Raw genomic sequence first — 15,757 nt, forward strand, 5'->3', positions numbered from 1 at the left:
TTTGATATCCTCTCATTCCTTTCCTCAAATGTTTCCAAGTCAGACTTGGAAGTCGGCTGATTTCCGTCTTAAAAAGTTTTTTTTAATTTTATTTTGCAAAGAATCTGATTCTGTCTCATAGTTTTATAAGCAGAAATAAGCCACATCAGATTTTTTTTTAAATATACTTACTTGACATTTCATTTGTGTTCAAGACTTCTCGATGACCGCTGTCTCATAACAAGCTTGCAGAATTAATTTGCCAAGCTGACGCCTAACTTTCAGCTGACATCTCTACATACTGGCCTGATAGATATTTGTCTTCAGATGGTAGCGTCTGCCAATGTGGTGTGTCAGTTGAATTATGTGGCTGTTAGTCTGTTGCTTCATTGTACTGTGAGCAAGAGAATGTCTGCGAGTCTGCTGGCTTTCGAATCAGCCACTATGATCAGTATTGCATATTCACTAATAAAAAAAACAACAAAAAAACCACATAGTATATGTCTACTTAAAATGTCTCGTCATATCAAAATCAACGCACCATCATCGTACCATAATTAAATATGTAGTACTTTAGTGCAATGTAGTTGTTGAAAAGAACCCTAAAAAGAAAATAACATTTTGGCAGAGATTTGTACACATTCTATGAGCTTGAATTAAATGAATTTAGTTAGATTGTGGGGGGGGGGATTCTTTTATATCTGAATGTGATGTAAATGGACATGGAGTCAGTTGATGTGGTTAGGACATCTTATTAAGATGATTGCCCCCTATTAGAGGTCTACCAGTTACCTAAAACTAGTAGGAGGCCTTGAGTTTGGCCCAGGACCTGCTGGAGTGATTATTTCCCTCACTTGTTCTTGGAGCAGCTTGAAGTTTCCCCGAGAAGTCCTGTAGGAATTTCTTAAGTTTAGATTGTGTTTCTTTTCATCTTGCCTTCCCATGCGGACTAAGTATCTAAGAGGAAGGATGGATAGATGGATAGATGGATGGATGGATGGATGGATGGATGGATGGATGGATGGATAACTAGTTATAACTACAAGCCCAGTACAAAACCCAAAATTGAATAGGTCCAGTTGTTGGAATTATGATGAATCTATATTAATACTTTTATCGTGAGGCTCGAGCAAGTTTCCGAGGTTCCTCGTTATTCTCTAATGCTGTTGTGAAGCTGCAGGGCATCCAGTATTTAGTAAAAAAATACTACTGAAGATGAGTCAAACTATTTGTGGAGCAGTATTCATGTAATCGGGTGAGTTTCACTATCGAAGCAAGTTACTGGAGAACAAGATAATGAATAAATCCTCAAATCTGTTATAAATTATAAACCCATGTTTCGTAAAGTTTATGTGAAAACAATTTACTATAAGTGGAGATCTTTACACTAAACTCAGACCCTGGCTATGTGTGCCATAACAAATATACTTTGTAAACACATTTGTCACTTTCTGTGATTGTCGCTGATTGAGTAAAAACAAACACTATTTTTACAGAAGTGCAACAACGTAATCAAATGCAATCAAAGGTTATAGAGTTTGTGTTTTGTTGTTTTATGTAATATGTTGACCTTGCCTGAAATTTCTGTCTAGGAATGCACATTGCATTGTTAATGTTCACAATAGCTTTTCAAAACACAAACTTGCGGTCCCGGCTAAGTGAGGCCCATTTGCCTCTGTCAGTGTTTATGTAGCGCTCATGTTTAGGAAAAAGAGGGAGAAATACAGAAACAGGAAAGAAGGATGGGAGGGAAATAGTCAAGTAAACGTAAGTAAACAAAAGTAACAGCATGACAAAGAAATGAAAGAGGGACACAGTGGTGGAGATGGATTCTACACAGTTTTTGATCAGCTTCGTTGACATCGGCAGTTTCTGTGAGTCACGGCTCACAGTGCCACAAGGCGCCAATGTTCAAACATCAATGCTTTATTTTTTTATTCATAAATCTCTGTGACATTTTACCGTGAACGCAGATGTGGAAAAAATGCAGTGGAGTCTCTGGGCTCTTCTTTTTTTTTGTCAATGAATCATTTTTCCATCCTTATCATCAGTGTCAAACTCTGTTCCATTTGATGGGACCAATAAAAACAACCTATATCTTATTTGCTAAACGGATGGTTTTACTGAGCTGAGAGTGAGATCACAGACACATGTGGGCAACACGTGTTCCACACACACACACACACACACACACACACACACACACACACACACACACACACACACACACACACACACACACACACACACACACAGAGACACGGTTGCAATTTCTATGAATAGTATTTGAATGATCTATTAATCTTCTGATTATTATTTCTAATCATTTAGTGTATAAAACTGAGAATAACACTTGTCAGAAACATAAATCATGCATTCTCTGTGGCCAGAGTTAGGTTATTAACCATCCGACTGAAAATAAAACATTTACTCACTATATAAACATTACAACATGATGAAGAATAGCAGCAACATTCAGTGACCAGAGCTGAGAGAAAAACTGTTGGCAAGTCAATAAAAATCGTTGTAGTTAAAACATCATTGCAGCTTATTCTTCAGAGAAAAACGTGACAATGCTCATGAATGAGAAAAAAAAAAGAAGAAGTGAAATAAAATAAAAAAGATGAAATATGGTGAAATATGGTGGGGGAAAATAAAGTAAGAATAGGAAAGCATTCAGGAAAGTGGAAATGTACAGAAAAGGAAATAGAGAAACTGATTTAGTCAATAAAACTGAATACAAGAAATAGAAGTGACGTTTGAATGCAGTAAAAGTGAAAGCTGAAAGAATGAAGTTGAGATTTTTCACTCTCTGGTTTCCTCAGTGCCGAGCACTTCACTCCTGCTCATGTAGGGCAATTACAAGGATTTAACATTTAAATTAACCTTTTTAGGTCGATAATTATTCTCTGTAGAGGCCCACCAATATATTAAACTGTTCATTTCTACCAATCACTCTGTTCCTCAACAAAACCACCTTTGTATTTCACTGCTATGTGCTTTCACTGCCAGTATCTGGCTAAATGCTTTATTCCCCACAGTAAAGCCTGTTCGGAGCCCATTTGACTATTTAATGGGCCTGTGTGCATGTGTGTGAGCGTTTTTCACGACTAATCGCACGGTCTCAAGGTCCTGATGTTTTCGCGTGCGTTGGAAGAGCATAAACTAAAACGCAGTTGACCTGATGTATCCACCAGCATTTACATAGAAATACCATAGTACACAGCAAATTAATGCAGTTATTTGTATAAACAAGTGCTCACGCAAAGAAGAAAGGTTTTGACGTAGCTATTGTGTTCCATGGAATTAATTGGTTCCACTTCTCTTTTGATGCAATTGTGTATCTCTCGCTGTTGAAAGGGCCTCAAACAGGATAATTATATTCTTTAACGGGCCGACTCTTTGTTGTTAAGCCTCTCAATGGCACACTCATGTCATCCATTTTTAAGGGTGGGATCGAGTGCATTCATGCAGAAAGCTGAAATAGGCCAGAATGTGTCATAGATAAACACAATCAGGTTGTAGGATCTTTTGTGCATACATGTGGTCATGTTGGATCTCAGGGTTTTTCCTTTTCACTCAATATTTGTTGCGTTTTTTTCCTCTATAATTTCCACAAGAGAGGATGTAACTGATAATTCACGAACAAAACTGAATTGAATTTGTTGCAGTGCCTCCCTCCACAAAAACATACACATACGTCAGAAATGTGTGCAAACTGACCTCAACATTGTGCACTTTACAATAATAAATGTATACCCTGCATTTACAGACAAAGGAATTTCAGTACCTTCACATTTAATCCTCACTGCCATAAACACACAGCAGCAGAGGGACGCATACACATACACCCATCTCACATGAAGTAAAACTCAAGCAGCTGCCAAAGCTATTTTGAGCCCAGTAGTTGGCTGGTTTACAGGCAAAGGGTCGGATGAAGAAAGTTTACGTAGGGCCTGGAGATATGTTTTCATTTTGTTTATGTTGTGTTCTTCAAAAAGAAATGATGCACTCCATGGGAGGTGCAAGCAAAGGGTAAAGTAGGCACATGCGTGTCCATGAAGAACATGCATGTATATACGCCACTGATATGAAGGTCTGGGATTGCACCTGGTTATTTGTATCCTTGGTTTTGGATGTAGATACACAAACATATTGCATAAATATATACTCTACTTATATTTAGTAGTTCCAATATACTCTTCGGCAAGATAAAGTTGAGCACGCGACATGTCACACTAATCAGCTCTCATCATATATGAAATATGAGAAAGCATATAACTGGTAAGTTGATTTATGGAAGGTATGTGTCCCTTACCTGTTTGGAGGCAACACTGATACTTTAATAAAATGATGCATTGCCTGTTTTTAACTTTCAATTTGAAATGAAACCCAAGTATGGTTGAGAAGCTTTCTTGGAACTGAACCGCTTATAACAAGAACAGCATGTTTCAATGAGGAAAAGGAAATGATTGGATTCTTTGTTTTCCCCCAAACATTTGGTTTTACAAAAGTACCTGGATTAATGCAACTGCACGGGCAAACATTTGGGATTCTTATTTGTTTGATCAAAGATGTAATTTTCTTTCAAAGCAGCACTCATAGGAGGGAGACTGAGCGGGGGGAAAAGGCCATTTTAATCCTATGAAAATACTGACATATTTTAATATAACTCATAATAATGATATCAATAGAGTAGTTAATGTTTATTCCCTATCAGCAAATGCTAAGTGGAACAAAAGCACTAAGAAAGTGAATCAGACCAACTAAAAGTATCTCTGGGCAATATGAGAAGTATCTATCACATTTTGCATTTTGACACATCTTTTTAAACATTGTGTCAATTGGCATTTTGACAATAATAAAAAATGCACTAAAGATAATTTCATGGTTCAATTCACACACATTAACAGTTTTTCCACTTTTACTCTTATAAAGAATAAGAATAAAACTCAGATATAATATTTGATGGTATTGGCCAAAATCCAATTGTCCAATGGGGCAGTGAAGTCCCACAATTTGAAAACTCTATCTATACCAGAAGATTTTCTCCATTCAGCTGCTATTGTCACTTACTCAACTCTTAGATTTGTCCAAAGCCAAGAGAGTGTTAAACTGGGCTCACCTGTCTCCGTCTCTCACTACTCTGCAGTATTTGCCAACGATCAGCTAAAACTGATGGCTGTGATCTTTGGCTGGGCTCGTTGTATCCACAAGTAATATCCTAATACTATGAGAATGCAGCTACAGCCTCACACACACCTGTCTCTGTCCGTCTTGTGCTAGTCTCCTGTTTTTGCCAAAGAAAATAAAAATCCCAAGAACATTAGGGGTTTGTAAGGATTGTCTGGAACTATCTAAAGCCAAAAGCACTGTGCTGTGCTCATTTGTTTGAGTTTCTCTATTTTTTTGGGTCTTTTTCTTTGCTATTTGCCAAATAGATCTTACTGAAAGCCATGAGCACTCATCTTTAGGCCAATCTGTTTTGTTGAATGATACCAAAATGGGCAGCTAAAAGAGTGTGGAGCATCCCATTTCCTGATTAGAAGAGAAACAAAATAACAAGTTATGTTTCATGCAGTATTTGCTGAGTAACAGCTGAGTTTCAGGGTGCACTATACAGTTAGGACAGTTGTAAACTGTTCACCGTGCAGATTTGCTCCAAATGAAATAAGCGTCTAATTATAGTTACAAATGACCCCATGTTAAATTTCAATCAACATGTTTTGAAACGCAATACACAGTTATGCTCAACACGTGAATTACCATCTTTTCCTGCAGTTCTCACGATAAGCCTGTATGTTTTCAGCTCAGCTTGGCCAGGATAAATTCTGATTCTGCCAAAATGTTCACTCTGTATTTATTTTTGTCCCGGTTTTATGACATAATCGGATGACACCATGTTTAACTGAAGCAGAGGGAATAAGTGCTCTGTATATTTTTGTAGTTTTGAGCACATCTCCTGTGCGACAATGTATCTGTGTAGCATGACATATGATGTGTGTGTGTGTGTGTGGATTTTTACAATGTGCAAAGGCAGACACTTCAGTATGATTTGTATTAATCTCGGCGATGCTTCATATTTCCATTGTTGGTCTTTGTGCTCAGTTATCATTACTGAAACGGTGATTGAACTTTGTCTGAAGTGGGAAAAAAATATTTGTTTAATATTATGTCCAGAATATTTTTGTAGTCGCTGCCATGCCACTGTGACACTGGTTTAACCCTCCTACAACTGAAATTATACTCAGGTTGGCTTGGATTTGTTTTGATTTTATGGTGTAGAATTGTCAAAAATGAACACAGAAGCTCATGTGACAAGTGTGCGTTACCCACTGATGTATCTGGTCAGTGACTGAATGGTTGAACAACATCTTAGGGATTTTCTAGGGTAATAGATATCTGATAAAGACAGGATAGGAATATGAGGGGTATTTGCCTTGATTGAATGTAAACTCAAGGATGAATATCCAAATAAATTCAAACAAAAATGTTGGTTACTGGTTACAACTTTCAAATAAAGATAAGAAATAAATAATAAAGAATATCCAAAAATAAATGAAAAAAATAATGGATCCCATGTCACATCTTCCTGAGTTTGCTTCTCTGAGTGATACTGACACACACTGAGAACCATAACCCATTCAACAGATGTTGAATATGGAAAACACTTCCTCGTCCAGTTGTAGATCATTCTGGTGAGCAGCCTGTGTCTGTACTGACCTGTAGGCCCAGCTGGAGATATACGTCTTGGACCTGTCTTTTTGCCGTTTGATGCATTGTGTTGATCCGACTTTGTAGAAAACCTGAGAGCTTTTGGAAAATAGAGCTTCATTTTCTCACTTTCACCCCTGAACCCACCACCCCCTGTTTAATACACACAGAGGTTAATCTCCTAAGTAGCGAAGCTTCCTATTTGAGCTCATAATTCATTGCTGGATGGCTTTTACAAAACTGTTGCGAAAAAAAATAAAAAGCTTTCTCTCAACCCATTCTGGGCCCCCAAGAATCATATGGATATCCTGAACTAGTTTGGGCTCCCTGAACCTCTGGATTTCCTTTGGGGGCTCTGTCATGTACAAGTTTGCCTTCAAGCCAGAGATTCTTCAACTCTTTGACTTACTAAAATCACAAGAGTGCTGTGGTTGTGGTTTCACCTGTTAGTTTCAATTGCGAGTGATCTTAATTAAGTTTGGCAGCTATAAGTTTGATAAATACCAGATTTACCCCAGGTACTGGCCTCATGTCTCCCTGCTCCTCTGGTTGTGTGCTCCTCACCCTGTGTCAGTTTGCACAGTTCCACTTCTTGGTCAATGTGCACGAAACAAAGCTGTAAAAGTTTAAATCAGATTTTTGAAAGACATCCTAGCACTCCAGTCTGGCCGTCTATGGTTTCACTGCTCTTTCTCTCTGGAGACTGCTTGAACAGTTGGACACTTGCAGCTTTGGACATGACTGTGACACCAAACCAAACTGTTGCATTACATTTAAAGAGAAAACATCTGTCATCTGCTTCCCAAAGGACATATAGTTGTGACCATGTAATGTCTCATGAAGTTACATTTATGATATTTGGAAAGCGTCCTGTGAAAAGCAGGTATATTTGTTTCTCCATCCAGCATTATATGACATTCTTGGCCAAACTGGATGTCGATGTTACAGTGGGAGCTTACAATTCTATCCATTTAAAAAAAAAAATTACAAATACAGTATTTTTCTTTTCTATGCCTTATATTTACCATTTAACAGACTGTAAATTTTTGCACTGCTCTAGACTGAATGACTTGTGTGCCATACATCATCACCTCCACACTTGTATCGACTATATCAGCAGCGGTTGGTCTCTCGTCAACGTGTGGAACAGAGAACGAGTATGAGTTGTAGCACTACTGCTCTGTAATAATGGGTTTTCAACCAGCAAGCTGTTGGTGCCAGTGCCCAATTTCTCTTCCACTTCTGGAGATCCTAACATGTCAGTTTCCTCTTATAATCTGCCTTTAAGACTCTATTAAGTACCTGTCCACTTTGTGGTTTTGTAACGTGGTGAGTTGAAATAAAATATGCCTATTGGTTGCTGTTCTACTACAGAAGTAGCAGTTATGAAAGATTAGGCCATTTCCTTACCTTCCTGTATCTTATGTTACTATTAATTCCCTCAAATTAATGATGAACAATAAAGGAAATAGGCTTGGTGCATTGAAGACAGTCAAGCAGTCAAAGCCTATAGCAGCTTCAATGGATTGTATTTTGGGTGACTTGAGCCGAACCTAACTATTAACAAATAGGACATTCTTATCTTTAAAGTGGGGACAGAATTGAATGTGGAGTTACACGTCTTCCAAATTTACCCTGTGAACCTTACATAAGTAGCACACTGAGGCCAAAGTGTTCAGATGGGATCATTTGATTTGGTCATGTCTGTTCACGCCTGTGATGAGAATACATGTTTATATGTTTATTATTAGATTGCTTTAATATTGAATGAGATTTCGGCCTGAATGTGAAGCAGCTGCTTATGCACTAGGTAAAGCCGGGTCTGTAGGCTGCAAGCCTCTGTAATACATCAAATAAGCTCACCCCAAGAAGCGATTATTATTGTACCAAGGATTTTGATCTATGAAAAGTACAGTGGATTTATACCCTCCGGCTTTATGTCTCGTCAATATAAATCTCTGACTGAATATGAGGAAGAGTGAAACATTGACCTGATGCAAATATAAAATAATAAAAAATAATATTAAAATTGTTTTTTGGGCGATGGGAAAAGTTGATAGGAATAAAACTGTGACATAATCAGTGATAGCCAAAAACTAAAACAATGTGTCTGTGGTTATTCAAATGCACTCCTCTGCAATTTCTTTTTAAACTTAGCTTATTTATCTTGGTATTGTTACTACATTGAAACTGCTGCAGCTTTGGCTTACTTTGTTCTTCTGGTCTGTTCAGTGTCAAAGCTTCTTTTAGACCTTCACACGGTATCACACAAAGCTGAAGGCCTGTTGAGACCTTTAAGATGATAAAGCTGGGTGGCAGTGGATAAGAACATGGAGAATCACACAGGCCTACTGTACTACTGGGATGGCTTGTCATACTTATGTAGTACTGCACACTCTCCTAATTTAATTTGATATTTAATTTATTGATATTTGATTTAATTTTGATATTGGTTATCACACTCAGCATCCATCCATCTATCTCTTTTTCTATCTATTTAACGACCATATTCAGGCTAAAACTTTTGTCTTAAATAGTTAACAGTGAATTCATCTGCATTTTTTTCTTTTTCATCTGCAGTGTTTTTCTTCAGCTTCCCTTCTGTCTTTGGGCTTTTTGTCCCTGATAGAGTTAATTTGTCTCCATCAGTTTTGCACAAAAGCTACACATATAATTTCCCTCCAGACACCCAAATGAACCACACACGTGGCAATAATTCTGCCAGCTACCCTGCTGCAGAGGTGCCTCGGCCTGTTCTTCCAGTCACGATGGTGTCTGCTTCAGTTTAAGATAAAACTAGAAGAAAAAAAGACAGAGAGCCTCCTTTTTCCCTCGTGTTTGTCCTAATAAAACACAGAGGAAGATATAAATAAAGCAATACTGTGAGTACCTGTTTCAGCCTCTGTGATGGTGACTGCATGGATGACTTTGTTTTTGGTTTCAACCCTCATCACTTTTGTTTAAAAAAAGAGTGACCTCATTGTAGGTAATGTGGTGTAATGTAATGGAGGAACACGGGTGAAAATGCCTTAAAGGCAGGAAGGGAAATCAGAGGAGGAAAGTGAGATAATGAGAACAGATGAGGAGGCAAAGTTCAGTTGTTGCAAGATATTGTGATGGAATTTAAATGAAAAGACATTCTGTCTCTCCCACGCCAGTGTTTCTTTTATTATAAACTCGTGATGATAAAGACAAGGACTAAGACTAATTAGAATGGAAATATTCCTCTTATGACTTTCATTGAAAAACACGAATATACAGATTGATGTATTCTGGCTTGAGTTTGATAAGTTCACTCCTATCATTGTCAGGGATTCAAAAATCCTAAAAACATTTGAAAACTGCCAAAGACAAGTTATGTAGAGCTGTAAAAACAGGACTATTACAAACTCCACATGTGCAACCACATGCAAGTGTTTTAAAATCCAAATGCTGTTCAAAACACTCCTAAAACCACAAGGTTGAAAAATACACATCCATATATGTTTATAATGAACATGTATATATAGATACAGAGTATAAACCGGTCCTTGATTTTTCCTGCGTCAACATGTCGGGTCTGAATCACTCTCGCCATGCCTTGCAAGCTACGTCCCTGTATGTTTGCGTACGTGCGTACCCATATATGTCAAGTGGCTTTTGTCCATTCATGGCCTTTAATAATTCTGTAATTTAATGAGGCAGCACACTTAATTAAAGGGCTGCCTTGTGACCAAATGCAATTAGGTCAGTGTAGCTGTTTCAGAAAAAAAGAGGCATGTTTGCAATGAGCCATGTGGAAAATGTGAAAAATAACAACAACTGTTGCTTATTGATAGAGGTTACAAGCGTAAACCAATATGATAATTGCTTCTAATAATATTATAATACTATAATATTATAATTGTGTGTTTTTTTGCTTCTATGTCTATATTTGTCTTTCGGTTTAACTTGAGTGTGTGTTTGTTGCAGCCCACGGGCTGTATGGCCTCGCAGAGCCAGGTTGTAACAGTGTTTTTGGCCTTTATTCTCCGATACTGGTAGGAACTTAAACTTGATTGCACATACACATTAACCTATGAGATTCTCATGGGGGAAATCATCTTTTAGGGTCAGACTGTTTCAGATTATGTTAAAGTTCACTTAACATTCAAGAGTATGGCAAGTTGTAGTTATAGTTGGGTTTAGACTAAATCCAGGTAATGAATGTAAGTCCATTCATTGTACCCTTGAGGCATGACACCTGTGTTTGTATGCATGTGTTTATTTTACACTAGCACATCCTTGTAACTGTCATCTTCACCTGAATGACTCTGCTTTTCTTGTGTACCCCTTCTCAAACACTCCACTCCAGCTTGCTCCGACACTCGTGCAGCAACAATCTCCTATTGATTCAGTGCGGCTGGTTGCTTGCTGGCGGTATTGTGGGGCGCAGCCCTGGAAACATTGGTCAATGATGTCACTCAAGTAAAAATAGACCAGAGAGATTAAACACAAATGCGCAATTGAGAACACTCGACAGCCGTGACAGCATTCGCTATTTCATCTAGGATGAATATTAACCTCCTTTTTATGATTCTGTCAATTTGTTTGTTTTGTTGCAGTCGCATAGAGTGCCCTATACAAAGGTAGCTATGGTGAAAAAGACCCATTATAAATATGGTCCAGATGGTTAATGAATGGTTATAGCAACACCCAACAATAAAATGCAGGGCAGTACATCACCACACAAGATGGGTTCAAATATTTACATGGAGCCGACTCACTAAATGTAACAAAATAACACACAGTTTGTAAGGTATTTACCACACAGTGGTTGCACAGCATTCTTTTCTTTTTTTTTTTTTTTTTTTTACATTGTCTGTAAATTCAAAAGTAGAATAAACTTTGAGTAGCTGAAGCATAGCAAAAATATAAGTGCATTTTGCACAAATCATGAAATAAAAAAAAAAAGAAATTGATTTATTTCATTACTGATCATTTAAAAAGAAGAAGTATGATTCGGACTTTTATCTATTACAGTGAATTGATATATGATTAAGCATCTCAACTGTTACCACAACGATGGGATGGAGCCTAAAACTGAACTAAAATAGCCGTCACCACTGATAATTCTGTAGGGAAATACAAGGTCACGATTGCACAAATCACTGTTGTAACAGTAAAGGGGGGGGAAAGGGTTTCAGAGACATGAAAGAGACTGAAGGAAATACAGTTGCATAGAACTTGACAGTTAACATGAAGCATGAAGTGTTAAAAACACAAGAGCAGGGAAGAAAGACATTGTTTGCAGCAGTTAGCCTCAACGTTGCTGTGCACACTGAGAAGAAGACCCCCGAACATACTGTACATGTAGTGGTCGGTAAATGTTTCCACTGGATGTGGAGGGATGTTGAAATGGGGACTGTCAACTCTGTCACTGTCACACGATCACAGAATTGCTGCGACTTGATCTCTGGCCCTCGCACCTCGCGCCGTTATGAAGAAACATTCCTGTGGTGAACTGTAAAAACCTTAGGACTAATAAAAACCTCTCACAATCATATCAGAACAAAATCAACTTTATTTAGTTCCTGCTGTTTAGTGTGGGTGACATACAACTGGTGCAACGTAAACACATTTCCAAAGCACTTTTTTTCCCTCATGGAGAGCTGACACTGAGAGATACTTAGGTTTCAGGAGGATCAACCTTAATGGTTGTGCCTCTGGTAGGTTCTTCCAAGGACACGCCAAGCCCCAGTAACACAAGCACATCTTAAAAAACTTGTGGGATATTTGCTAATAAGCCTGAAATTACATTTGGTTGCTCAAATCCCCCGGGGAAAGTTTGAAAGCCTCCGAGTTAAATTAGCCGATGGTATAAGTTCACTTTCTCTGAGGTATCCCCCCCCCCCCCCCCCCCCCCCCCTCTTAACATTTGACTGCAGCAGGTTTCCATGTCAGTGTTTTCCAGTTATAGCTGCAGTGTAATCGGGGTAACAGTGTACAGGGATGATGGTGACGTGTTTGAAATACTTTCTCGATACCCCAGTGTTTCCCTTCCTGGTCTGTTTGCCGCACACCTCTTTCACGCCATCGGCCATACGAATAAGATCAGTGTTGTCCTCGGACAGTCTTTCGTTTCTTGTTGGACCTTTTGCTGTCAAGTTTTTCAAATTGAACCTGCAGGCCACACATACAATATTGTCTTCAGCAGCAAACAGGACCCAGGGAGGATTCTTTTTGGGTTATTTTTAATAACCCAAAAAGAGATCCAAGTACTATCCAAGTTAACATGTTCATGTTAACATCCAAGTTTCCTTTTAAAATAATGTTGCTCAGAGCTCAATATAAGATTTTGTTTTATTAACAGCGCACAGTCTCAGTGGTTCATTTCAGCTCTTAACAGATATTTTGCTCAGTATCGTTTATCTTCCTTCCCTCTGACCTGCTATACTCATTTCCAAGTTATTGTTTTCCTTTTCTTTTTAATTATTCTGGCACTTTACAGGAGTGGCTTGGCCTGATTTACAGGTAGAAAAATATTTATGTTGTACAATTTCTCTCAGAAGTTTCCCGGTTTTCTGTCATTCCAAGAAAAGCACATTTTAAGGGCTGTGTCTTTGAGTTGTACAACATAAAATAGAGAAAACCCACATACATCTCCTGTGTGCACTTCTTCCCCTCAGAGCCAGTTGTAAATCAGAAAATGAGTTTATGATCCTTTAAAAAAATACATTTACAAGTACCCAATGTGATGGTAAACCAGTCAAAAACAGGTGTCTTCACACAAACAATAATCTGTCATGCTTTCCAAAATTAAGAAATCATTGAACACTGGCTTTTGTTTTAGAATCATATCTCATCTTACTTTTATTTCCAAAAATAAGCTTATGGAAACAACACCCATGCATTCCCCCCAACCTCTCATCAAATCAATCACCAGGCATCTTTACTTTGAATCATTTTGAAAAGTCCCTGCAGCACCATTGTACTCTCACTATTATCTGTTGGGTTCAGCTATACTGACAACAAAAAGACTACAGCACTGCTGTATTTTTGTCTAAAAGCAATATTAGCTAAACTCTAAAATCATTCTTGTTATTTTATCACAATTTAGTTGTTACCTTTTTAAACTCTGAGCTCTGGGCGACATTCTTCCGAGTGGTTGGACATATGTGGTAAAAAGTGACTTTTCATAATCAGCACTATAGTACAGCACATTAGTGATCTGTTGAAATAGAAAAAAAAGGCTGTTTGTCTTAAGATTTTTGTATAATATACACTATATTACATTTATTTCCTCTTGTTTATTCTGATTGTGATGTAATTGTAGTTTTGGCAATGCTTATCTTGCAAATAACCTCTATATTTCAGTTTGACTTCCTGATAAAGTTAAGGTAAAATTAATAAATGCATTTCATTAATCACAACTGTTTTTGAGATGACTGCCTCATAAATTCACATCACACTTGACTAGAAAAGTAAAACCAGACATCTGAAGGGGTTAAACTATTCCTCCCGACTGTCTTCAGGAAGTGCATCAATCATAGCTAAATCTGCAATGTGCGATCAAAGCTGGTGTGTCAAAGCAGGACTTTACCAGAGCGCTTCTTGCAGCAAAATATAAATTAAGATCATCTCATTTCATGCAGAAGGCTCATGTCAGCACATCAAAACAAGTGGAGAACAAGAGGCAAAGAGAGAAGATTAAGTGAGTATCCGTATCTGTGGCGTACGAGGGTGTAGTTTCAAATTTACAGAGGTGAAGGACATGAACCTCCCTGTGGACGTTTCTGGAAGGGTAGCTCTGAAAGGAATGCAGGGCTGCAGACATTTACATGTCTTCAGTTACTTCACAGTTGATTTAGCCTTTATTTAATGTTACCTCACTTATTTCTTTCTTTATATTGGGTTCAATCAGGATGTGAGGCCTTGAGCAACACTATTACATGTGTATTTGTTCATGTTATTCAATAAATACGTAACTGACTGAAAAAGCGGCTATTTGTTTTTAATGAACTGATGTTATGAGAGGTTTCTTAAAAAGGCAAACAAAACAAAAACTGAAATATATATAAAAAGAAAAACTGAATTGCCAAGATAGGTTTTTGTTAAAAACATATTTCTGATATCAGATAAACAGAAATAAAATACATGTATATATGTACGTATATATATATATATATATATATATATATATATATGTATGTATGTGTGTGTGTGTGTGTGTGTGTGTGTGTGTGTGTGTGTGTATATGGAGAAATGGTGTTTATCACTTAAATTAAAAACATTAAATCCTATAAAAAAAAATCTCATCAATGTTTTTCCTTCTGTGAACACAGGATGCTCCTGTACTCAGATGGAAAATGATCTGGGTGAAATTATCAGGCCAATGTGCTAAGCCAGCAGCTCTTCTGAGTGAATTTAAGAGTGCGGGACGTCCCAGTCATGTTCCTCAGATGACCTTTAGGAAAGATCGAGGCTAAAGGAGGTATCAAGAATATCAAACATCAACAGTATCAGATTGGTTCAGGCTTTTATAGACAGAAAAATAGCTCACTTCCCAAAGCACACATAGTCTACAGGGAGGTAGACTACAGTTTTCAGCAAAAACAAGTCCCGTTTCTCTGCCTGACACCGCAGACACTGTGAAACTGATTTGGATTTTTGTCGTTACCTCCATGTTGTTTCCACACTGAGCTCAGGTTCAGCTGTATTTCACACAACCACAGTTTCTCTGAATCTCAGCGAGACCTGAGAGGGTGACGGTCGGGCTTTAGCAGTTTGAACTGCATCATAAATATCAGCAAACACTTTGGAAGAACTTGCAGTTTTACCCGCATGGTGTCAGATAATATCGCCATTTATCAAAAGAAAGGCTGAAATAAAAATTTGAGAAGTATTGCATGATCATAACTCATGGATTTTTTCCTTTCCCTTCTTTATTTCCAGGGCTCCCAGTGTCCAAAAACCTCCTCCTGTCGCGCCAAAGGTACCGTAAATTTACCAGCGATTGATTCATTGAATGTTATGTTTATTTAAGGCCAGGCATGCTAGGTGAAAATGTGAACATGTACTATATTCTTATTTATTTGTATGCCAT

General features: G+C 37.8%; 1 protein-coding gene across 1 annotated transcript in view; it reads left to right on the top strand.

Moving 5' to 3' along the window:
* Nucleotides 1-15,757, top strand: part of pdlim5a (PDZ and LIM domain 5a) — a 62,640-nt gene that overhangs the window by 18,667 nt on the left and 28,216 nt on the right. The window contains exon 4 of the mRNA XM_080499489.1: nt 15,607-15,646. Coding sequence (XP_080355615.1) covers nt 15,607-15,646 — 40 coding nt within the window. The remainder of the gene's footprint in view (nt 1-15,606; nt 15,647-15,757) is intronic.

This window comes from Blennius ocellaris (assembly GCF_963422515.1).
Source record: "Blennius ocellaris genome assembly, chromosome: 7".
Classification (NCBI taxonomy): domain Eukaryota; kingdom Metazoa; phylum Chordata; class Actinopteri; order Blenniiformes; family Blenniidae; genus Blennius; species Blennius ocellaris.